Below are 25267 nucleotides of genomic sequence, written 5' to 3' on the forward strand. Positions count from 1 at the left end.
CACAGGGAAAGATATGACATGATAAATTGCCTTTTATGAGTGCTGGCAGTACTTCATTATTTTTGTATTAACATAGATAGTGTACAAGGCTGACTGCTTGACCCAGAGTAGTGTCTAAGAATTCCATAAATCTCTCATTTCCATGATGGAATTCCTGTAAGAAATTAACTTGACCCCTGCACTTATGAAGGTTTTTTGCCTGTCTGTTCAAACTGAAACTAAAATATTTTATTGGAAAAATGAAACAGAAGATGCAAGTTCTTCAAGAAATGCCTGAACTTTGTAACAGCTGTGATGCAAAGAAAGTGTCAATCTCATAGTATGATGCATATCATACATGTATAGAACTTAAAATAAATCCTACAATAAGATCTAAACTATGGTCATTATGCTGACTCTAATAAATTCTCTCTGCCTGCTGGAAATAAAAAAAAAAAAAGTCAATTAATTCACATGATCATTAGAGGGGGAACTAGTAGCAACTTTCAGATCAGGTTATCTGACTGTTGCTACCACACCTGTATCTTCCATTTCTTGAAAATTCATCAATACTGTAAGCACGTGGGCTTAAATTTTATTCTGAAAATCTCTAGTTCTGCTTTTGACTGGTTGGTTAAAAAGCTATTCTGACACTTTTGACCATGCATACAGAGGAAAATAGGCAATTCTTTTAAAATGAACCCCACTGATAACAGACATCTATAACCATCTCAAAATGAAACCAACAAAGCACAACAGCTTATGTACTGGAACAATACCCTGAGCATGTATCCCTTCCAAAGGATCTTCAGTGATACCCATGGGATTCAGCACCCTGGAGAGAGCAAAGAGACCCTGCCCAGCAACCCCCTGCCATGCCCCAGACCCCCACCTACCCAAAAATCACATCTCACCACCATCAGGTAACTAAGAGAAACCCCAAGTCCTGTTTTTCTCTCATTTTTATGAGTTCTGGTAAGTCCGCAGTCATCTGACACTCATCTCCTAAAAAAAACCCCACATTTTTAATTTCAGCAAGGATGTCATGTATTCAGCTTATCTTTGCGTGTGCATGTGAAAAATCTCAGATAGGCAAATCACTTGTGTGGCTTAACTATTATTCCACAGTCATTCAGGGTTTTTTCAGTTTGCCATGAAGAATGTATGTATTCTGTGCCTCAGTCTCTCAGCTCAGTATCCTGTTGCTATTTTCTGTTGTCTCCCACTACAAGGAGGGGGGAGATGACAGCTGGAGAACCAGGTCAAAGAGTTGACAAAGAAGTGTGTTTTCCTCTGAAGTAACTGGGAAAGGTTTTGACTCCATGACTTTTGCACCATAGTTTAGCAAAGTTTCAAGAGCACTAATTTCTATTAGACATATGCAAGCATCACAGGGTCCTGATCCTGTTTGCCATTTGAGGCACTATGGGAAATCAAACAATAATTATAAAGCATTCCATGAGAGTCATTTTAAGAATGATGCAGCCAAATGTTCTCATGTTCTTTCGCCTGGACAATCTTGGTGTGCAGTTTAAGTGCTCTTCACTAGGTCAGCAGAATTCTTTAACTATAAATCATACTATAGCTTTGTATAAAGCCACAGCATTTTTAATATCTGGATATTAATAAAGCAGATGAACTTAAATAAACTGCTACCATGTAGGGCAAAGTATCTGTTGTTATGCTTATGTTGCATAAAAGGAAGACAAAATTACTGCATGGAACAGGTTCCCTATGGTCACTGCTGAAGAGGTAACCAGATAGGAGCCACGGAGAACCTTCAAATAATAAGCAGCAATATAAATTCTTGCATAGTGAACCTCAGTTGTTACTTGATTCCTTTCTTCAATTATATTAAGTGTCCCAGCATTGTTTGATTGGGTTTGTTTAAATCACTAGTGATGCACTGGAGGAAAAGGATAGTGTTATTGGTTCTAAGGTTGTAACAGAACACCATGAAAAGTGGGTGCTTATTTCAAATATATCTGAAAAGATTGACCAAAATAGAACTATTGCTTCAGGAGAGACTCTTTACATAGGAGCAGTGTGTTATAACTGAAGAGGCAGTTTGGAAAGACGACAGTGATCCTTTCAGGGTAAGTGCAGTTGGGCATTTTTACATTTACATATATGAGTTTAGAAGCCAACTAAGACTCTTTATTAATTTTAGCTAAAGTTTCCACAAAGCTTCTTTTCTGTGGGCCATGGGCTCTTTTATACAACCTTCAATTGATTACCAAGCTGATACTAAAGAGCAGTAAACTGAACTTGAAATTCTTAATGTACTGGGTCCACATTACCTTCTTTCTGTGCCAAGCTGGAGCCTCAAGCAGTAACTCTTCTGAAATGATTCACCTCATGCCCAAGGTGGAGAATATTTTCTTATTTCTTACTTCCATCTCCTGTGATTTTTTGAGAGAGCTGTCTATTGCTTTCTCCAGCAGTTCTAAACCCCTCACTGCTTCCAGAGCATGTAACACTCAGTGCACACATGCAGCATGACCAGGAAGTCAGGCTTAGTCTGTTCTGCAGAGATTTAAAGAGCACAAGCACAGAGGCTGGCCAAGGGTCTTCCCACTGCATTCCAAGCAATCCCAGTAAGCCAGGCTGATTTAGCTCTCCTACATACAGAATGGTGGAGAGCTCCCTGGTGAGTACCACCCCACTGCTCTGGGTGCTCAGAATGTCACCCAGGTTTCCAGGAGAGAAGCAGAACCCACACTCTTCCCAGAATTAATACATTCAGCTGGATATGATGAGCTCAGCAAAGACACTTGGGATGTGAGGCACTTCAGTTTTGTCCACCTTTTGGAAATCTGGGACCGTGTATAGCTTGGCTGAATCCAGGAAATCTAAATAAAGATATCTGTGATAAGATCTGTTTAAAATTCACTGTAGAAAAGAAAAGAAGCTGCTGTGACAGTAAGGATTCTGGAAGAAGTGAGTGAGCTTGAGAGGTATGTGTTCTAGCAACTAGAACATCCCATAAATGTTTCTTTAAAAGCACCCTCCCGAAGCAGGTAATTAGATGTTCATCTGGAGTAAAATTTAACAAAAGCAGCAGTGTGCTAAACATGGATCATTCTATTAAAAGCTGACTTTTAAACAAAATTTGTGACTTACTGGATTCTTTATAGGAAAACCAGGAAAATTTGAAGAGGGTTTTAAAATAAATCAATAACTTTTGATACTGCAACCCAAGACGTGCAAGTGACCCACGCTGAAGTCGTGAAACAGGAACTCCAAGCTAACATATAACACCTGCAGCTGATCTTATTCTGGGGCTGGCACTACATGCTTTCAACAACAAAAGGTCTCGTCTTATGTTACCCTAATGTGGAAAATAAGAAAAAATTCAGAGTGGCTTCTAAGTAAGAATGTTCTGGTGAGAATACAGAGCAGGACGTCAGAAGATCAGTAACACTGGCTAAAGCATTGTTGAGCATTTGTAAAATGCACTCATTATATTAAGTACCACTGTAAACCAAGGAGTTCTCCAGCTTTGCACACTAACATCCCTCTCCATTTGGCATTCAGGTGCACAAACTGACTTGCAAAGTTTCTGTCCTGAGGATGTATAGGAGCAGAGGGGTGTGTAAATACACAGCATTTCTCTCAGCCTTGACAATGACTCATCATGGTGAGGGCAATGGGGTATGTCTGACACACGCTGAAAGATGCAAAAACTTATTCTTTTTTAATTGGAAAAGCAGTTATTATTTATAAGGGATATTTGTGAATGCATTATATAATATTGATTGCCATTTTATATCCCGTGTGTACAGCATGAGGAACGTATACCCTCCAAAGGTGTGTCCATGCACCTTACTACTACTAACAATTCCATTTTTAGATCAGGATATAAAGTCTTCAATTTTCAGGTTCAGGATAAATTCAACCTCTTTGCGTGCTCAAGCCCAAATGCTCACTCAGATGCCTCGCTGTCTTTGATCTCTGGACATGTTCACTTCAGACTTAACTTTGAGAATACAGAGATTTATATAATTTAAATAATTAATCTTAGCTTTGAATATTTATCAGACTCAGCTACTAAAAATTCCATCATGTCTTTCTTTGTCCTTTTTTCATCAGCTGTTAACAATGGATGGACATTCCATACCTCAAAATTTGTAAAATTAACAAATATCTTGTGGAAATCTGTAATTGCAAAGTTTATACTTCAATTAGCAGTAGTAATTACTCACTGTCCTTCATCCATAATGCATTTTGACCAATAATTGTGCTAAAGTGGATGAAGTCACCGTGAGATGTTGTATTAGTAATGAAAGGGTAAAATACATTACAGCTCTGTTGTAACTTGAAACAAACAGATTAAAACCAGAACTCCTGGGCACAGCCAGGGGCACAAGTATATTGCTACCAAAAAACCCAATTAACATCTGCACCTGACACAGCCTGAGGCAGAGAGAAATTTATGAAAAGCAGCACTGCCTAGTCCAGATTTTCACATGACAGCATCACCATCTTGTTTCCATGAGCAAAATGTTCCCGGAGATTAATCCATTTGCGTTTTCCTGAAAAAATCCACAAAGCTTTCCTTGAAGAGGTTGTTGAAAAAGCCTGTCCCTGTTTTGGGGAGACAAACAGTGTCCAGTGACTGAGAAGTTGTATTTTTAGTTGTGAGGGGGAAAAAACTGACTTGGAGGAGACTGAGGGTAGCCCTCAGCAGGGTCTGCAGCTTCCTCCAAAGGAACAGCAGAGGGGCAGATCTGATCTCTGCTCTCTGGGACCAGGGACAGGACCCAGGGAACAGCTGGAGCTGTGTCAGGGAGGGTGAGGCTGGGTATCAGGGAAAGGTTCTTCCCCCAGAGGGTGCTGGGGCACTGAACAGGCTCCCCGGGGAATGGGCACGGCCCCAAGGCTGCCAGAGCTCCAGGAGTGTTTGGACACCGCTCTCAAGGATGCACAGGGTGGGATTGCTGGGGTGTCTGTGCAGGGCCAGGGCTCCCTTCCAACCTACGAAATCCGATGACTCCATGCAATGGAGTCAGGCTCCATGGCTCCACAGCCATACACTGGAACATGCCCCAGGATGGCAGAGCCCAAGGCTCCTCTGTTGGGGATCGTGTGGAGGAAGAGTCCTAAGTTGTGAGTTGGAAATTTGTCCAGGAACCCCTTCTGCAGTCAAACTCTGCTGAAACAATCTGCTGCAACTTTCCCAGGAGGAGGTTATTCCCAAAGAGAAATGGAGGCACAGGAAGACTGGAAGGAGACAGAATCCTAGAATCGTTTAGGTTGGAAAGGACCCTTCATATTATCAAGTCAAGCCATTAACCCAACACCACCTTGTCCACCAGACCAGTGGGGTCTGAACAAGAGGGACAAGCCCAGTGCAAGAATATCCCCAGGGACATCCTGGAAAGAAGCCTAGGTGGCTTTGGGTGGATTTAGGCATTTATACACTATGGCCCATCCTTTACAGGGATTGTAACAAGCAGTGCTTCTTTCTTTCCCTTTTCTCTCTACAGGTAGAGAGTGTAAGGACTCTCGTTCTGTAGATTCCAGGAGAGGAGTTCTCCAAAGCAGAACATGAAAACTGAAATGAAATAGAACAAATGCATCAAACCTAAGCCATTAAATAATATGGAACATTTATTTTTTGTACCTTAGGAGCTGCTCTAAAACATATAACTATTTATTGCTTCCAAAGAGTGAAAGATCCTCCTTCTTCTGGGGGAATATAGGACCCCCATAGCTTTTCAAAGTAATGAAACCCTCTTGGCAAACGTATTTGTGGGATTGGACTCACCAGGCCTGGCAAGCTCATGCTCCTTGACTTCTCTGTTAAAAACATCACAGGTGCAGTCTTTGGGGAGGTTGGGTTGGTGCCGGGATATCTGTGATCCCACTGTGATTATTTTTGGTTGTCCTGGAACTGGTGGTCATGGTGTAGATACTGCTTCTGGGGTATTTCCTCAAGCAACAAATTTCTTGCATCCCTGTTCTGAAATTTGCATTATAGATGTAGAGAAGGACTGGCTTAGAGGCTGAGGAACTGAAAGAGATCCAGGTGACAGCCAGGAAAAGCAAGGAGCTCTTTCTGTAGTCTGTTTCCTGTGGGTGCCACAACTGTACCGTGAAGTAAGGGAGCCAGGACAGGAGGAAATCCGAGACAAAGATGAAGAACATCTTGACAGTTTTCACTTTTCTTCTCGAGACAAGACTCACTGTCCTCCTGCCAGCCATGTCTTCGGTGCCACTTCTCCAAATGTAGGTGAAGAGTTTCTGGTAGCAGAGGATAATGAGGAGTGATGGGATCAAAAGCAACAGCACCGAGAGATGGATGACACTGTAGGCGGCCCCTTGCCAAGAATCGGGGAGGAAGAAGTTGCAGTGGTGGTCACTGTTGGAGCCATAGAGAAAACAGGCTGGTGATGCAAACAGAGCACCACAGAGCCAAGAGACCAGAGTCATTCTCTTCGCTTTCTCCCTGGACACTTTGAAGCTCAGGGGGTGGACTAGGGTGTAGCATTGATCTACGCTGATGGTGAGGAGCACGTAGATCTGGACCCCGGGTGTGAGGTACTGGATGTACCTCACCAGCCGGCACACCCCGCTGCCCAGCATCCACCGCCCGGAGCTCAGCTGCAGCAGCAGGAAGGGCGCGCTCCCCACGCTGCTCACAAGGTCTGCACAGGCCATGGACACCACGAAATAGTTGGTGGTGGACTGTGTCCTCCTGCTCCTGTGGATCACTAAGCAAACGAGGAAGTTTCCCAAGACAGAAATCAGCCACAGCGCTCCCCAAACCACGCTGGCAGCTGCGATTTCCCCCGGCCTCAGCCCGTACTCTACCAGAGAGTGGTTCCTGCTGGAGCTGGCGCCTGGAGCTGGGGGTTCTGCCATTTCGTAGCCAGCACAAGGAGTGGAGGCTTTGGGGTTGCTCGTGTTCTGCAGCAGGAGCAAGGTAAAGGGAAGAACAGGACAACTGCTGTTATCTATGCTGCAGGCAACCTCGGCCGCATCTTTTGCTCAGGCTGCAGACAGAGAGGAGAGAAAAGGTTTTGTTGAACAGCTCTGTGCAAAAAGCCCAAAGTAACCAATAAAAGATAACTCTCAGGAGTCTCCATACTCAGAGTAGTAGATTTCAGAGAAAAGGGTCAGAAATATATGATGACACTACCTGGCACAGCAGACAACATTAAGTTTCATGAAGATTTTTAGGAATGGCCTGAGTATTTCAGACAGGCATTTCTGTCTACAGAAAGATGAGTGTCCCTTTCACAGCTGGAAACTGAGGTGCCATTTCACCAGTGCTCGTTAGCTGCACACTGAGTGAGCGGAACACACCCCACTGATCCCAGAAATGACCTGTACTTCCTGGTGTTCGTGGAAGTGTCAGAAAAGCAGACCAAGAGGGTCTCTGCACCCTTGACTTGACCTTGAGTTTTGACACAGAAGGAAAATACTGAGGGAGGAGGTCAGTGTCCTCAGATAGATGAGATAAGAGGTTGGAGGAGGGATGGGGGAGACTTTTGAGTTCCAGCAGTGGAGCCTCGGCTTGTCGTGTCAGAACTGTCAATACATGTGGCTGCAGTCAGCTGCTGAGGATCTGTGTGCTCTGGAGAGAATATAGGGAGATGGGGAATATCCTTACCTTGGTCAGGGGCCTTCCACCCAGGCAGCAGCAAGGCTGACCCTTCACAGCAGGACCAGCTCAAAGGTTCTGCAGGTCTATGGGTGACCCAAGGGACAACCGAAGGACTGCCAGAAGCAACTGACACCAACAGTCAACTGAGAACCTCTGCCCCTGATTTTGTAACAGAGTTCTGCAAGCTGAGAATAGCTGTAGCCCAAGTGCAGGACCCAGCACTGGGCCTTGCTGAAGCCACGCAGCCTGTCCAGGTCCCTCTGCAGAGCCTTCCTACCCTCCAGGGGACCAACATATGCACAAATCGGTGTCACCTGCTCGCTGCCTGAAGGGGCACTCGGCACCGTCGGCCATGGTCATTGATAACGACATCAGACACGACTGGCCTTGCCCACCTCTGGGAAGGACAGTCAGATTTGGGAAGAGACTTTTTCCACCATAATAACATAATCCTTGATAAGCATACTAGCAGCCAAACCCTGTTCCCCTCCAATGCTCAGTAACCTGGGTGTTACGAACTGGTTCACTCTTTCAGAATTTCAGAACTTCAAAACTCATTGTCTTGCTTGCCACCCTACACTCAAGCCCTTTAGGAAGGCAAGTTTTCAATTCCATACTGGTTTTATTCTCCTTCCTGCTCCTGCTGATTTATCCCAAGGCAGGAAGACGGCAAGTTCTTTCTAAGCATTTCTGAAATCAAATGCAGCGGAAGACTGGGAAAGGCCTGGTAGCCAAATGGGAAAGGCTGTCTGTTAAAAATTCCTCTACAAATCAGCATTAACTTTTGCTGTAAAAGAGCCTTGAAACTCCTGGGGTCATGGATGCACTAACACTGATATTTGCAGGTCAGTGCTGGCCACGCTGTCACAGGCAGAGCAAAGAGCTCATCAGCTCACACAGCCGTGGATCTCCTCCCATTAAAACCAGCAGGTGGTGAATGTATGTTAACTTGTTGCTTTCTGAGCCTTGTAAAACATTACTAAATTTAAAAGTCTCCTTTGGAAGGTGGTCATCCACACAAGATGTTGGACTCTGGGTTGGCTGTGCTGCAGCAGAGAGGAAAATTCAGTTTCTAGTTTATCACTGAAAAGTCCCGTGTGAAAGCAGGAAAGAGAAGCAAATGGAGCAGGAAGTCAATTTTCCAGTAAGGAAAAACATTCAGAGTCATTCAATTCTCCTTGCTCCAATTCCACATGATATTTGTCAGTGTTTTGATTTTCTATATACAAACAAATCACATAGTCTTTTCCGTTTACATGTTTTTCTTAGATTTTTTTTTTCTCCTTTTACATTTCCTGTCCTTCGGGATGATATACTGGTATATTTTACACAAAATAGATGCAACATGGATAAAATTGTACATATCTTTTTCGACCAGACTTGGAAATCTGGGCAGTTTCCTGGGACCACCTGTGCTACCTACAGTTTTGTTTCCCTATCAAGATTTATTTTGTGGCTAAAACATGAGGAGAGCTGAAAGGAGCTTTCCCTTGAAAAGGAGGTTCCATGCTGTGTTCCAGAGGAAACTCTCAGTGTTCCTGTTGATATTTCACTTCATTCTAAGTGAGTTCTAAAGCCCAAGCTCTGATCAGTACCCATGTCTTTAACACAGGACTTTCCAGGCAGCTATTTAGATTACTTTTAATTTTGAAGCTCTTTCGAGTCAAAATCTTGAAGCCCTTCCGCAGTGTATTTGCTAGAAAAGTCACTGTCCATTGTCATTCAGGTTTCTAGTGTGTCTCAGATGTAGCCCAGCACGATTTGATTTCTTCTGCAACAAAAAGGGGGGTTGAAGAATCCTGTGGGAAGAGGTGAATGTGAGAGATAGAAGGCTCTGGTTGAACAGCATGAAGGAGAGATTAATGCCATCAAACTTTTAGCAGAAGGTTTTGATTACCAGTTTTAAGAAATACACTGTTTTTTCAGGACTGTGTCTCATCCTAGTAAATTTTACTGGTGAGATCCTGTTTCGATTTACAGCTGCACTGACTTAAATTTTTCTTCTTAAGTCACTGTCTCGATCTCCTGTTCTGATCTGTATTCTATGGCTGTTTTCACCAGTCCTCCTCCCCTTCAGTTCTGGGGGGAAAAAACAAATCCCCCAAAAAGAAATTGGAGGAGACTGAGGGGAGGAGTTTTCTTTTCACCTGTGAGGGGAAAAAACTTGACTTGGAGGAGTCTAAGGGGGGTCCTCATGGCCATCTGCTACTTCCTCATGAGGGGAAGCAGAGGGGCAGCTCCGATCTCTGCTCTCTGTGACCAGGGACAGGACTTGGGAATGCCCTGAAGTTGTGTCAGGGGAAGTTTAAGTTCGGTATCAGGAAAAGGTTCTTCCCTCAAAAGAGTGGTCGGGCACTGAACAGGCTCCCCAAGGAACAGTCACGGCCCCAAGGTTGCCAGAGCTCCACGAGCTTTTGGACAACGCTCCCACGGACATGGTGGGGTGGTTGGGGTGTCTGTGCAGGGCCAGGACGCGCTTCCGACCCGGGATATTCCCAATTCAGCGCTCCACAGCCGGGCTCACGGGCAGAGCCCGGGATGGCGGAGCCCACGGCTCCTGCCTGGGGCAGAGCGGGCCCTGAGGGCTCCGTGAGGGCGGCGCTGCCGCCTTCGCCTGTGCGGGGCCGGGCCCGAGCCGGCCGCCGTCGCGCCGGGCGGGGCCGCGGGAGGAGCGCGGCGGGGCCGGGATGGCGGCGCGGGCCGGGCGGTGCTGCCGGGCCGGGCTGAGCTGCGGGGCTCTGCTGTCCCGGGCCGGGCTGTGCCGGGCCGCCGGCGGGGCCTCGGCCGCGCCTCGCGGGGGACGCTCCGCTTTTTCGTCGGCGGCGGCGGTGAGCCGCAGGGAAGGGCCGCAGCCTCGGGAAGGTGAGCGCGGGGTGCCCGGGGCGGTCGGGCTGCACCGCCGGCATGGCGGGACGGACGGCAGGCAGGGCTGCAGCGGAGCGCTGCCTGTGTTAGGTGATTCCCCGAGGGAATCTCATCGCTGTGTGTACTCCTGTGAAACCTTTCGTGTCGTGCCTGGCCTCTGCGAATGGGAACTGTGGGTCGGCTTTTCCCGGAGCACCGCCAGGTCGCGGGAAGCGCCTTTGAGTGATGGCCGGTGACACTGCAGTAGTTAAAGGCGTCCTGGGCTGAAATTACGGATGTTTGTAACAGAAATAGTAAGGTTGTTGTGGGGTGTGGCTGCGTGTGAAAGCACCACACAAAAGGTAGGTCGAGGGATAAGGGAATGCTGTATATTATTTGTTGGAGTGCCCTGGATGTACCGTTCGGTTTAAGCTTTTAATAGCAAGAAGAGGATGAAGAGAAAAGGGTCTATAAAGTCCTCAGATAAGGAAGAGAAAGAACCTGTGAAATCCAGAAGGTTTTATGGGGTAGGGTTGTAAGATCTATGAATGAGATAAAAAAGAACCCAAACATCCCCTCCTAAATCTCAGTCATTGGTTTTTGCTAAATATGCACAATCGATGAAATCTCTGAACTCAAATCAGACACTTGAAAATAAATGTCATCAGGTTCACCTTCATGTGTCTGAGGCCATTTTATTCTGGTGGTGTTTTTTGGACAGTGGGGTTTGGAAGTGTTTTAGAGTTGGAGGAGGAGGAGGAAATGAAGACAAGCATGCAAGGATGAGTGTTTAGTTTGCAAATCCTGTGGTATTTGCTGATTTCACGCATCCCTAGGGCTCCCTCACCACAGTGCCCGGTGAAATCAGTGGGCTACAAAGTAGAGCGTGGAAAAGCCCAGGCCTGAAAGGGATTAAACTCTTTCACTTCCTGTTCCACCTTCTGTGGGACTGCATAGTAAGCCAGATCAACGTGTTGCCCATCCCCACTTCAAGAAGAGAAACAATCCAGTGTTCATGCAGGGGTTAGTTGAGCTGGTGTGGCACAGAAGAGGGTGTGAAGCTGTGCTGTCAGAAGGAAAGGATGGAGCCATGGCACTCTCCTTTTGCAAGTAGGAACTCTTTTAAGTTTATCCATCTTGTGCTACTGGTGGAGAGTGATTTGTGACTGAACAGCTGTGTGGGAAAGAGACCACAGGGGTGAAGGCAAAAGTGTACTTCACTCTTGTCCTCCATGTGCTTTCTTATATTATGTTTTACAAAAATAATTAGTAATCTGCAGTCTTGAGTGTCTGATCTTCAGCTTCTTCCATGTAAAGATTGGGGATTATTACTGGATATTATCACAAAGACAAACCAAACAGAATTATGCTACATTCTTTCTTCCCAAAACTCTATACTAATTTATTTTTTAAATGTTTTTGTTTTTCTCTTTTCTTTTTCCTTCTTTCAGCTTCAGTAAGGAGAAGAGGCAGGACACCACAGTTTGTAAGATCAGTAAGTACTGAAATGATTTACTGTTAGCTCAGGTGTTTGGGAAAGTTTTCTAAGCTGTATGTTATAACAGTTTGCCCAGGAGCCCCTTTGCAGTCAGGTCCAGGTGACACAATGCACTGGGACTGTTCCAGGCCAGCACCTGCTTTCTGTAACCTTTTCAGTCTGTGTTAACAAAAATGTAACACTAAGCTGATGGGTAACTTGCATTGACACCATGTAGTACAGGTCTGAAAAGTAACTTAAAGTTGCGTTTCCAGTAAACCAGACATGTCAATGTTGTTTTCAGCCTGGGTTTACAGGATTTGTGGTAGTTGCTTTCTTGCATAAAGCTTTTTTTTTTCTAAGAGCATTTGATTGAAATGATGGTCAGCTATTGAAGGATATAAGCTATTTCTGCAGTGAGCTATTACCTTGTCCCAGCTCTGGATTTTCTATGGCAGGAAATTTCAGCATTATGAGTTACGAACTGTTTCACACCTACAGGATTCAAGAATTTTAAAGCTCATTGTCTTGTCCCCCACCACACATTCAGGCCCTTTAGGAGATGGAGTTTGCAATTCTGTACTGGTTTGACTCCCCCTCCTGATTTATCCCAAGGCAGGAAGATGGCAAGTTCTTCTTCCTAAGCATCTCTGCCATCAAATACAGTGGAAGATTTGGAAAGGCGTGGTAGCTAAGATGGGAGAGTCGCTCTGCTAAAAATTCCTCTACAAATCAACACTAACTTTTGCTGTAAAGGTGTCTTGAAATATCCAGCTGTGGGAACTGATTCCTGAAATCACTGGTGCATTGATCCTGCCTTACATCCCGTGTATCTCCCATCCCACTTGTCCCCTTTTCCCCTGATTAGTCTGCACCTCCCAGGACAGAGAGGATGGCTGTTGATCAGGACTGGAGCAGTGTGTACCCAACAGCAGCTGCCTTCAAGCCTGCCTCTGTGCCTCTCCCAATCCGAATGGGTTACCCAGTGAAGGGAGGAGTGCCTCCCCCCAAACAAGGCAACCTAGAACTTATCAAGGTAAGACACGTGCCATCGCTGGGGGGTCGCTTTTAGAGTCACTGTTCACTTAGGCCACCCTGCTTTGATTGGAATATTTGTCTTGGAGACTGCTTTCTATTGTTAAGTCAGATAGTCCTCTTGAATTTCTAAGTGGTAACAAATATAAAGTTAATTAACAAATGAACCATGTTGGGAGACTTTTTAGGATGATCGTGCCTGTGGTTTTTATCACAGAGTTAAGTCTTTCTCTAAATCAGACTTGAGAAGAGTCTGCTTACCTGAATATTTCCTTAAGCATGTTGTAGTGCTTTATCAAAAGTTAGAAGGGTAATCAGATTTCAGTAATACCCATTTACTTATGATCAGACAAAAAGCTGTTATTTTGGTAACTCTTAATGTGTCTGTTTCAGATTCCCAATTTTTTGCATCTTACTCCTCCTGCAATTAAGAAACACTGTGCAGCTCTCAAAGGTGAGGGGGGAGGTGAGGTTTTTGGGGGTTTGTTGGTTGTTTTTTTCTTTTTAAACCACCTCCCGAAGTTTTCAGACAATGCAAAATATAACTGTGTGTGATGGAGGTGAGACATGGTACACTTGTGAAGCTAGCAATTCAGCTGGCTTTGGCTGGTACTGCCTGCTTTCCTGCCACTGCCAGGAGTCATCCAGCTGGTAGCAGATAGGCCTCAGGAGGTTTTCAGCACAACAGTAAGACTGAAATGTTACTTTTCCACGAGGCCTTGCTTGAACCGATGAGTTGATAGTTTAGTGTCTTACAGAGGGCGAGTGATGAATGTGACTCAGTTCTCAGAGAACTCTGTGACTGAACAAGGCTTCAATCAGTAGCCATTATGGGCTGCATTTAATGACCAAAAAGCTATTAATATGAGACCCTCTGTGAGAGCAGGGTCTTCTGGGGAGATACAGGATCTACTGGAGACCAGGAGCATCTTTCCACCCAGCAAGCCAATAAGGGAAACTTAATGAGGAGCTCAGGTAAAGGAAGCATTTTTTGTGGTGAGGGTGATGAGGCACTGGAAGAGCTTGCCCAAAGAAGCCGTGGATGCCCCATCCTGGAAGTGTTCAAGCTTTGGTTGAACAGGGCTTTGAGCAGCTGGATTTACTAAAAAATCCCCACAGTAGAGGTGTCACTTCCAACCCAAACCATTCTATGATCCTGTTTGGCAGTTGTAAGACTGCATCTGGAGTACTGTATCCTGTTGTAGGGAAGCCAGTACAAAGAGAGGCATGGCAATACTGGAGCAAGTCTAGCAGAAACACTGCTGTTACCTAAATGAGTATGGTTTCTAGGTCTAGTACTTTTAAAAACATGTATTGCAATACATTTGAAAGAAAAAAACACAGCCAAATATAGCAGACAGGTATTACTGGGAGTGTTTTCTCTTTATTGTACAGATTTCTGCACTGAATGGCCAAGTGCTCTGGACAGTGATGAGAAATGTGAACAGCATTTTCCCATTGAAATTGAAACAGTAGATTATGTGTCTTCAGGGACTTCTATTCGGAATCCCAAAGCAAGAGTGGTGACCTTAAGAGTAAGTAGTAGTTTTAGTAAACAGCCTTTCTTTCAAACCCCTAAATGCTTGGCTTTCCTTTTCAAACATGCAAGTGTGATCTGCTGTAAGGAAATGAGGGAAATGGAGGGAATTCAGAATCACTGGCAAATGAGTACATCTGTGTGTTCCTGACCAATCTGCCCATTCATATTGACTGGCCTTGGGACTTGTAAGGCGTTGTGGGAATCTTTATTACGCAGGTTTATATTGTTTGAATACTCACATTACTCTTGCCTTGTGTTAAGACTTCCAACATGATACAATCAGAAGAAATTCTGCAAACGTATCCCAAATAGCTCTCCTAATTCTTCATAGAAGATGTGCCTGTCTCAAGTACTTCAGAGTTTGGATTTAACAAGGAATTAAAGTTGTTTTCTCCTTTTCTTGAAGGTTAAACTTTCTAACCTGAATTTGGATGACCACGCAAAGAAGAAGCTCATTAAGCTTGTGGGAGAGCGGTACTGTCGGGAGACAGATATGCTCACAATTACAACAGACAGGTGAGCTGCCAGAAGGAAACACAAGTATTGTAGTAATAGCCACAGCAGAAAAGAGGCTGGGTGTCTTCTAGTAATACCAGTTACTGTCTTGGTGGATTATAATATTTTAAGGCTAAAATAGGACTTAGTTAACACTACTCCTGTTATTAACTGTTAAAAACGGGTTTTAAAAGAGTTCAGACTTAATGTGTGTTGCATTCCACTTTGGCACAGGGGGCAAAGTTTATAATGTTTCCAGAAGGTTTGTAAATTCTTGGATATTGTATATTTTCCGCTGACTTGCAGCTACCCATTTTCCTGTGTTCTTATTACTCTTGCTTCTATGATACTATTCTTGGTTGTGTGTAATTCAGAAATGCACAGGAATTAACCACGCATTTCCTAAGATGACACAGTAGAAAATTTGATGGTAAGTTTTAACCTTTTGTTCCAAACAATGTTTCTGCATTTCCAGGTGTCCCCTAAGAAGACAGAACTATGATTATGGCATGCACCTGCTCACAGTTCTGTACCACGAATCCTGGGTAAGCAGTTGTGCATGGGCTCTCTTAGTGTGCTCTCTGTCATAATTTAAAGTAAATTACCTTATAATTCTATTTGCTTCCAACTCACTTCTCTTCAAATTCAACCAAGACAACATTCTGTCTGATTCCAAACTCCTGTCTGTTAATTAGAATGTGCCTTTTCTTGGGCTCTTCCTGGGCTGCAGTAAGCCATGGTTGTCATTTGGAAGTGTTCTGCTTCTTAAATGGTCTCCCACGTAGCTTACCTCAAGATGACTGCTCTTCTGAGCTCCCTCTTGCTCAGAAAAGGGACAGCCTTCCCACCTTCTGACCACAGATGTTTTTTTCACAGGGAATTCTTCACACTTGTGTCCTGTGTTTTCGTGGTTAATTGTGTTGGTTCCCTTCAACAATCTTCCAGGCTTTTTTTACAGAAAACAAGTGAGCAGTCTGAACTGAAATTGTTGTTGGCAATCCATAGTAATGTTTTGGATGACTGAACTTTGTTTATATGTCCTATGTCACTATCACATTGTTGGAGACAGTGAAAGCCTTCATCATCTCCGTGTGTGACTCTGACAGAAGTTTTACCTTATCCACTGCTAAAACTCATTACTTACTGTTTTCAGTTGTTCTAGAACAGTTCTGTGGAATGTCCATACTTAGCATTTTTATGAATTGTTCTTGATTTTGATCACTGCAGTGCTGATGTTAAGAACACACTAAGGAGGATGAGCTGTATTTCCCTTTCGGTGGCAGTTGCCTTGAAGGATAATTCTGTAATTGTGGAGTGCATCAAATTAAATTGGTAGTGAAAGATAACATTTACTATAGATTTCAAATACACATGGATGTTTTTCTCCCCAACAGCATCACATTGTGTTACAAATCTTAAATTAATGGCAGAGTAATTTCCAGTATTAAGCAATGACAAGAGAGCTAGACAGTGCTCACTTTATTAATCTCAGACAAACACCACGGCTGTGCTGGGCTCCAGCTTTAATTAGTGCTGGCAGACAGGGCTATGCAATATTGATATGGGAGTGTTCAGTGTGTATTGAATATGCACAAGTCTCTTGTACTTTTATTACCTTTCATCCTCCACGTTAATATTTGATGAGTTCGTCAATCACTTGTAATTGTCTTTGATTCCCATGAAAAATTAATGGTTTCCTGAGACATGGTTTTTTATTTTGTGTGACATGGTTTGTTTTGTGGCATGGTTTTTTCCCCCCTGATGAGGGATAATGCCTTTTAATAAATTGCTGAAAGATAGTTTGGATCTGTTTTGTAAGCCATGAGCAAACAATGTGTGGTTTATTTTCATTTACATGAACTTTAGTGTTGGAGGGGGATGGACAGGGCCTGACCTTCCATTTAGGCAGTAACGTCAGTCCTGTTTGCAGAACTAATTGTAGGATTTGATGGCTTTCTCAGCAGAGCAGTGCCACACAGTTAATGCACGTGGCTGATGGAATTGAATCAAAACATGAGGGCAGTGTTCCATTCTTGCTGAGTGAAGGAAAGCTGGATGCATGTAACTTTTGCCCTCAAGCCTGAAAACTTTGCCCGTGATCTCGTTAAATGTGGCAGAACTCCTATGATCTACATTAATACCTGGATTACTGGATTTTGTCAATTGGCAAGCATCTATAGGAGGAAAAGTTATATGCAGATATACATCAGGAAATGTAATTTCAAGTGTAATTATGTTTTAGTTGCCAGCTATGCATCATTCTTTTATTACAGTTATAAATGCAGTATCAGACCCATGAGTTCAGTTATTTTAGAACAGTTTTAAAAATCTTTACAATCTAAGAATGTTAGTTTATTTTGTCATTCTAAAATACTTGGAGATCATTTGCTTCCTGTTTACTAGTTGTCAGGTTATTAATCAAATATTTGTGTTTTGTTAGCTTTCAGAATGTATTAATTAGATAGCTGACTTGCCCTAATTAGTAAGAATTAAATTTGTCTTCTGTGGACTTTTTCTGTGATTCCTTTCAAATTATCCCCCAGGATTGTGCCTGGATTGAATTAATCAGTGAAAGAGTGAGATATATGAGACAGATGATTAAACAGCAGCTTAACCAGTTGTAATTTTGTTGCCTTTAAATGATGGTACTGCTTGAGTGCTGTAACACCACTCAAAACGGGGATGTATTTTTATGGTACAAGTGGTTTTTAGAGCATGAGTTTGCTGCCCTCAAGTGGTTGAAAGGATCGTGGACTGATTCCTTCACAGCTTGGATTAATAGTTTATCACTCAGAAGTCCAGCAGCAGGAAGTCAATTTTCCAGTAAGGAAAAACGTTGAGAGTAGTTATATTTTTATTGCTCCAATTCCACATGGTGTTTCAACATACACAACATGAGGGAGAGTGAAGGATCTCGATTCTGCCTTGCAAAGCTGAGATCTTGAAAGATTACTAAAAAGTTGGCCTGGATTTTCTATTCTCCACTACTTCTTATAGTAAGAAGTCTAATCTGATATATTAACAGCAGAGTAATGCAACCCACATTTTGGAATTCTCTCACTTATTCTGGTAGTGTAGTTATGGAAGTCTGATGAAAGATTCAAGACTTATAAATAACAGTAAGGAAGAAAGAATATAGCAGTAGGTGGGAAGTGGCTTTTTAATATGGATAATAATAGCCAAAGGGTTTTCTGGGTGCACCTCTGTGCCTGCCTTGTAGATGCTGGTAGTGCTGAAGGAGCAAGGAATTTGAAACAGAAAGGTGAGGGAAGGGAAAAATGAAGAATAGACAGACAGTGTGACACTGGAGGCTTAACTAAAATTTATCCATCAACCCCACGGCTGTACAGCTTGATTGAATTAGAGGGGAACTGCTTTTGCATTTCTTTTTTAGAGATTTCAGTGGCAAGGCACTGGTGGGATGCAGAGTCTGTGTCTGCATGCTGAATGGGTATTTTTGCATGACCACTGGAGATAACACTCAAATCCATCATACAGCTTTTCTTTAGGCTTCATCTTCTTTTTTTTCAATACAGTCATTTTAAGCCATTCCAAATAAACATTATTTTTACCACTTCAGGTTGTGCCAGTAACAGATGGTAACAGCAGAATTTTGCAGTTTCATAGTGGGAGTTTACCTTGTAATTCAGCCTAAAATATGTGAAAGGATAGGAGTCCACTGTTGAAACCTAAGCAGGTCTCTGGCTACTTAGGATTCCAAAATTCATGTTAGGAGCACTCAGGAGGTTATGACATGGGGATTGTAGAGTTGCAGTGGGAGGTGGCACTCAAGTCTTGCTGAAACTCCCTGGCCAACTTTTAGTATAACTGAAGATGTTCAGGGTAAATCTCCTGATTTTGGGATCTCAGAACAATGGAGGGTGGTGTAATTGTGCCCTCCCAAGCTAGAACAGGCTTCTCTCTCAGTGTGTCAGTATATGTGGTTTAAGTAATGCAAACTGAGGCTGAAGTGAGGCTGGTCTTTAAATGTTGGAATATATCCTCTGTTTTGAACCATGGATTCCATTGTGTGCTCACCAGAATCCAACAACTGAGAGTCCTCATCAGTAATGAGAGCCAGAAAAGGTAAAGCTAAAGTGGCTTTACAGTAGATGTTAAATCTAATAAATTTTCTCTGAATTCAAACATTTAAAATCAAAGGAAGGAGGTTTCCTGACAGGAAATGTGTATTCTAGTAGAAGAAGGTTACACTTTTTTTTTACCTCTTGAAACCAAAAAGGATGAGCATTCCAGCAAAATGTTGAATTAGGAATTGTCTTTGTAATGTTTCTGACTGTAATAAGCTTTTTGCAATACCTTGTGTTTAAGCTCCATATTTCTTGTTGCTGGACAAACAAGGCTCCTTTTGGATGCATAAATGCAATTTTTGCAGGGGTTCAATTTTCGGTCTCTGTGTTAGAGTGAAACAAAGTCTCGTGGGGCATAGACATGAAAAAACCAAACAGAAAATCATCAAAGACTTGTACTTTTAATATCATTGATCTCTCTTGATGAGATCAAAATCTTACCTGATCAGCCTTCAGTAAACAAACTGAGGTAGATAAATACCTTACAAATGACCCTTTCAGAAGCCTGGATCTTCCAGAAAATGCATGCAGCCACTCCAGCCTAGAGAAATTAAATGTTGTCCTTAGTTTTGAAAGAGGCTGATGGCAAATTCATCGAGTTAGTTACAGAGCCAGAGATTAAACTTGAGAGTATCATTAATTACGAGAGCATCATTAATCATGAGAGCATCTCTTAAGCAGTATTACTTTTTGGGACAGAGTTCTGTTTTTGTTTCTCTGCTTGTTCTCCTTCTGTGTTGCACATTTGTGCCTCACTGGAGTGTTTAGTCCTCACAGTTTCTCTTGATTTTCCCTTGACCCTCTAGAGGTCCTACCTGTCCTGTGCCGTTGCTGTGTCCTAGAAAATACAGTTCTCCTTATTGAGAAGAATGGATTTTAACTTACTCCACATCACCAAGTAATTACAATTTTCGTATCCAATCTCATATGATAAAAATAGGTTTTGCCTTTCTACAAACTTCTGTTGATATTTCTAAGTTGTTAATTAAATAGTACAGATCAAAAGTGTATTATATCCAGAGAGATAAGCACATAATTTTTTTGGCAACTCCTCTTAGGATTGAAGGTTCCCAGTAATTTGGAAAATGTTAGCATAGCTGTCATTTATTATCTGAAAATCTATGATTATTGTACCACATAGAATATCTTTTATTTCAGTGCAGTACAAAGATACAGTTGTATTTATTCCAGGCTATACAGAATTTGAAATTTGACTTGGAATTTAAGGAACTTTCCTTCCCCTCAAAAATAATCCTTTTAAAATACCTGATCTTTGCTAAACAGCATTTAATGTTTAACTGTTCAAACCATTGACAAGAAAATTAACCAACATGAGTCATGTTTTTAATTGCCCTCAAGATTTCTGTGTGTCACTAGGGAAATTTTAGTTAAAATGTTTTTCCCAAAAGGAACATCAGGGAGCTGACAATTTTAAGCCTCTGTATCACTGCAGCAGCAAAATTGTGCAAGTTAAACTGGCTGAAAAAACCCCGAGCACGTTGATGGTGAAATGCCTGCTTAAGAGATCCCAAATTCTTTTCTTTCTTCTGTACTTTAAGATACCATATAAAGTGAAGCTTTTTGTTAATGGCCTACATGTAAAAAACAACTTGACTCTCCAAAGTGCTATTTTACATTCATACTCTTTCAGAATTCAGATTAAGCACTGTAAAGGCTTGTAAACCTCCCAAAATACTGGCTTAAACTGTAACATAAAAGATCTGCTTAGAAACAAATCCTTATTATATTTGTGGCATGAAAAAATAATTCTTTATATTTGCATTAGGAAGTGAAAAAACCAGCCTTTCTGTGCCTCTTCAGTCATAGGTTTAGATCTTTTACTTTATATGGAAAATTGTTTTCTGGTAGTTTGGTTTGGGTTTTTTTGATTCTTATTGTAAGTTTTATAAGAGGAAAAGGTTAAAATTATCAGCTGAGTGCATCTTCAGCCAAACTGGATAGTACCGAGATTCTGTCTTATGCATGATAGAATGAGGAAAACCATTTTTAGTGAATTCTTATTTTTAAAATCTGGTTCACAAAGTGGGGATTCTAGGAAAATGTTGCACAGTATCACACTTGTATTCCACTTCTCACAGTTTTATTCTCATTTTTAAGACTTCAGTGTTCACTACCATTTTAAATTTGCAGGGGACGAAAATAATTCAACTGACAAAATTTGAGTGATAAAGACCTAATTTTTGATTTTTATTTACTTGTCTTAATTAGTTTTATTCATAACACTTGAAACAGAGACTGCAACACGTGCAACATTTCCTCTGTTCAGAGTTCATGGGTGCTTGTCTACGTAGGGGATGTTTCCAATTGCGTATATAATTCTACAGCCACTTTTCTCTTTTCTCAAATTGTGTTGAAAAGGTATTTAAGTTTCACTGGATACAGTTAGTTTGCAAAAACTAATGGATTTGGAAATCTCCCTCTACTGTCAAATCCCTTCCTACCTTCACCCTCACCTCCCACCACGCAGTCAGATTTTATTTTAAAATCCATGTTGACAACATCATTCTGCTGGGAGGGATTCCAAGAAAGAAATACTCAATAGTTGCTTTAAAATCTTGCTTTGTATTGCTCACAGGAGGTAGGGAAATCTTAATCTGTTTATTGGCATGCATCTCCAAAATCCTGTGAGTTACTGTGAGCAGAGAAGGATTTTCCTGAAGAGATAAATGTAATACTGTCATTAGTCCTTGTTGTCTCTGCTATGACTTAGAGGTGTTTAAAAGCCTCAGAGGGATCTTTTGTTTGAACTTCAGACATGAATTTGGCCCAGGGAGTGACCAGGAGTGATACCCATATTCCCTTACTCCTGAGAAACCCTATCCCTGTGAGAGAGGCTGTGGCTTGAAAATTCTGCTGGAGTTTGGGGGAAAAAATGTCTTGGATAGCCATTCTGCAGATAAACAAGGGATGTGAAAAGATGATGTTGTTAGTTTAAAACTGTAAATCTCCACCCTGGATTGCAGGGTTTGTCAAACATACAAGGAACATTTCACTGTACCCACTTTTCCATTAATGTTTCAGCAATACAGGGCTACAGGATGTCCTTTTGTTCCTCTTTTCCCCCTCTAGAAATTGAGTGAGGTACTTTTACTCCTGTGGCTTATTGTGTCCAGGGTTCAATGTCAGTCATATGAACCTTGGAGCAGCGTGAATTGCTGCTTCTGACTAAACATTTGGACTCGGATTCAAAAGACAAGAGATGCCATTTACCAGGTGCAGGACACAGCATTTGGGAAGGTGTTTTAAATTCAGATAGAGGAATCCAAGCACACAAGAGTTGGAGGGGAAGAAAAATCTTGGGGCTTAATTAAAGGTTATTGAATACTGTGGTTTGACTGCAGCAGCCTTGATGCTTAGTGGGAAGAATACTTTTAAATAAACAAATGAAAAGCACTACCAACACAGACACCCCACCTTACCTCCCTTCCAGAAATGAAAAAATAACAAAACCCCCAAACAACTACAAAAACCTGCCCCCCATGACTTGAAAGAGTTTTTTTTGGTTCTGCATAGCATAGCTAAAAATTTACTGAAGAGCCCTTTTTGGCAAGTGATTTTAAAAAAGGAAAAATCTGTATGATATAAATGCTTCACTATAAGGTTTCCTTGAATATATTTGCAGAGAAATGCAAGTTTTATTTAGACATGATTTTATAACAATTGTAAGAAAAACATGAATAGCGAAACTAAACCCAAAATACTTCCAATTGTGATTGTTACATAGTTGAGGTACTATAAAGATACAACATATTGGTTACATAAGTAAAGTACTAAATAATTACAAATACTCAAACATACAGCCTGCAATATAAAAAAATGCAAATATATCACTGAAGCATCTGTATATATCAAAGTACAATAAAAATAAAATATACAAAACCAGCAGGTTACAACATTTGAAATATTCTTTTAAGAGTCTTTCAAGGCCTGCTGGAGAAGTGTTGAGAAACAGAATTTATACAGAACAAGTGTATTTACAGGCACTGGGATGGTGTCTTCTGTCAGTGCCCAGCTTGTGATCCTGTCTAATTTTGCAGCACTGATTAGGTAAAGATTAGCACCTTGTGGATAGAGATTCTTTCAAGCAGTTTGTTTTGCAGGAAGAAAAAATGGATTTGTTGGTGGTGCTTTTCCTCATGAGTCACGTCATGGGTCACTCGTTAGGGACTGTCTCACTTTCCCTCTACCAGCCAGTGTAGGCAGACCAGAATTCTGTGCTAGGGGCATAACAGCTGAGTGACTGCTTCTTGAACTGCAGGGTTTAGGGTTCTTTAAAATTACTACTTTTACAAGGCTTTTAGTTATTCATTATGTATAGTCCATAAGCTTTTCCTCCCACTCTGACTCACCCAGTTGTATCTGCCAGACACATAAAGAAGCTGATGAGTGGGAGAAAGGAGCTCATCCTGCTCATACAGGCTTGAGTTACTAGCCTTGGACTCTAGAGGAGGAAATACTTCCACGATCAATGCAGTTTTTCAAGGGAATTGCTATGAGAGAGAAATTTCTTCAAGTTATTGTCGCTTTGTTTCAGTCTTGGGTAGTTTTTAAGGCTATGTATTTTCTTTCAGAAAACTGAGAAGTGGGAGAGCGAGAAGTCTGAGGAAGACATGGAAGAGTATAACTGGGAGAATAGTCGCTCTCAGAAAAATGCCTTGGACACGCTGCTTCAGATGAAAGCCTCAGAGAATGTCAGTAGTGTCACTAAGGAGGAGCTGCTCACATCTGAAGTGGTTAAGAATTACAGAAACTCGGTCACTGCGCTTAAAAACGAAGGTGAAACAGAAAGTAACATGTCTCAGTACAAGGAATCTGTGAAGAAACTACTGAATATACAAGCATGAGAGCAGAGTCTGCAGGTACACCTGATCATTACAGAAATGTTCAACTCCTGTGTTAGTATTTCTAAATGATACGGATGTAGAATTATTGAGAACCTGAACCAAAACATGAAACTGGACGATGAGTTAAGTCCTGTCCATGAATCTTGTCCTTTGAATAAAGTATGTCTGGATTCATACTGGTAACTGGAATGTTTTATTCTGCGTTTTCTTAGCATGGGACATCCTGGTTCAGTGCTCTGCTTAATCACATTCTGATTTCTCACACTTCTTTGGGCATTTAACTAGAGCAAAAATGTCAAAATGAATTAAGTTAGTTAGGCTCCCAATTCCATTAATTAGAAGTCTGAAAATTAAGAGCTCTAAATGCTTTTCAAATGCCATTCAGATTTTTCCCGATGTGTAAAACGAGGATAATGTTGCCTAAGTAATCTGACTCAGAGAGGTGTTGAAGCACTCTGGACAGTGTGATGCTCTCAGTTGTTACCATGAGGGCAAACAAATAACCTATGTAAAAGCACCTGTCTCTAAAATAAGGTGGAAAATGGGATGGTAGTGGGAAGGTGAACTAGCAGTTGTTGAGAAGATCCCAGAGTACATGGGACAGGAGGAATGATCAGAGTTGGTGAGGTGGGTTTGTAACGAAATAGGAATGGACTGAGTCTTGGAACCCTCAGGCCTGCCAACTTCTCTTTTGAATGTACCCAGGCTTTTCAAGGAAAGAAAAAGTTTGTAGCATCCTGTGTAGCACAGAAAAAGAATTCTATGGATGTTTATCTTATATTTGGTAATTTGTATTTGAAAGGAATTGATTTAAAACACTGGAATCACAGACAATTTTATTGCCTTCTCACAGTTAAGAAAAAAAACCCCTACCAAACCTTGAAAGGACATAAATAATTCTTGCTTTTATTGTACCTTCCTGGCTTACTAAGATTTCAGCTTGGAGAGAGTCATTCTCTGGAAGGGGCAGAGGGAGTTAAGGATTATGCATACCTATAAAAGAGCTGACCATGTGACCCTGCCAGCAGCTCCTTGAGAAGAAGCAGTGTAAGAATAAGGACATTGAAAGCTGAAGAGAATTGATTCCTGCAGTGTTCTGTGTGCTGGACTCACTCCCTGCTAGGATTTCTTACTGTGCTCTGTGTGTACATACAGGCAAGGAGTGGATCTGTTCCCACTGCCAAAACACTGTCAGTTTAGGAAGGATTCTTCTTAGGTCAAGATTGTTTTCATATGGTGAGAGACCAAGTTTAATGCAGCTTTTTAATTCCTATGAGAATTTGCCAGAGCTGTAGCTAAGACTGAAAATGTTTGTCCTGTAATCCCAATTTT

The 25267-nt window shown here is 42.0% G+C and overlaps 2 protein-coding genes across 2 annotated transcripts; one reads left to right on the forward strand and one right to left on the reverse strand.

Moving 5' to 3' along the window:
• Positions 1–5793: 5793 nt before the first annotated feature.
• On the reverse strand, positions 5794–6933 carry LOC125325108 (probable G-protein coupled receptor 19). The gene has a single exon (XM_048301833.1). The coding sequence runs from the start codon at positions 6844–6846 to the stop codon at positions 5794–5796; it is 1053 nt and encodes a 350-aa protein (XP_048157790.1). The 5' UTR covers positions 6847–6933.
• A 3345-nt stretch (positions 6934–10278) lies between these two features.
• On the forward strand, positions 10279–24118 carry MRPS35 (mitochondrial ribosomal protein S35). Its single transcript, XM_048300498.1, has 8 exons — positions 10279–10453; positions 11887–11930; positions 12781–12948; positions 13341–13401; positions 14343–14482; positions 14894–15003; positions 15458–15527; positions 23663–24118. Exons 1-8 carry the CDS (start codon positions 10279–10281, stop codon positions 23933–23935), a joined length of 1041 nt encoding a protein of 346 aa, XP_048156455.1. The 3' UTR covers positions 23936–24118.
• The last annotated feature ends 1149 nt before the right edge of the window (positions 24119–25267 follow it).

The sequence above is a fragment of the Corvus hawaiiensis genome, chromosome 4 (genome assembly GCF_020740725.1).
Source record: "Corvus hawaiiensis isolate bCorHaw1 chromosome 4, bCorHaw1.pri.cur, whole genome shotgun sequence".
Classification (NCBI taxonomy): Eukaryota; Metazoa; Chordata; class Aves; order Passeriformes; family Corvidae; genus Corvus; species Corvus hawaiiensis.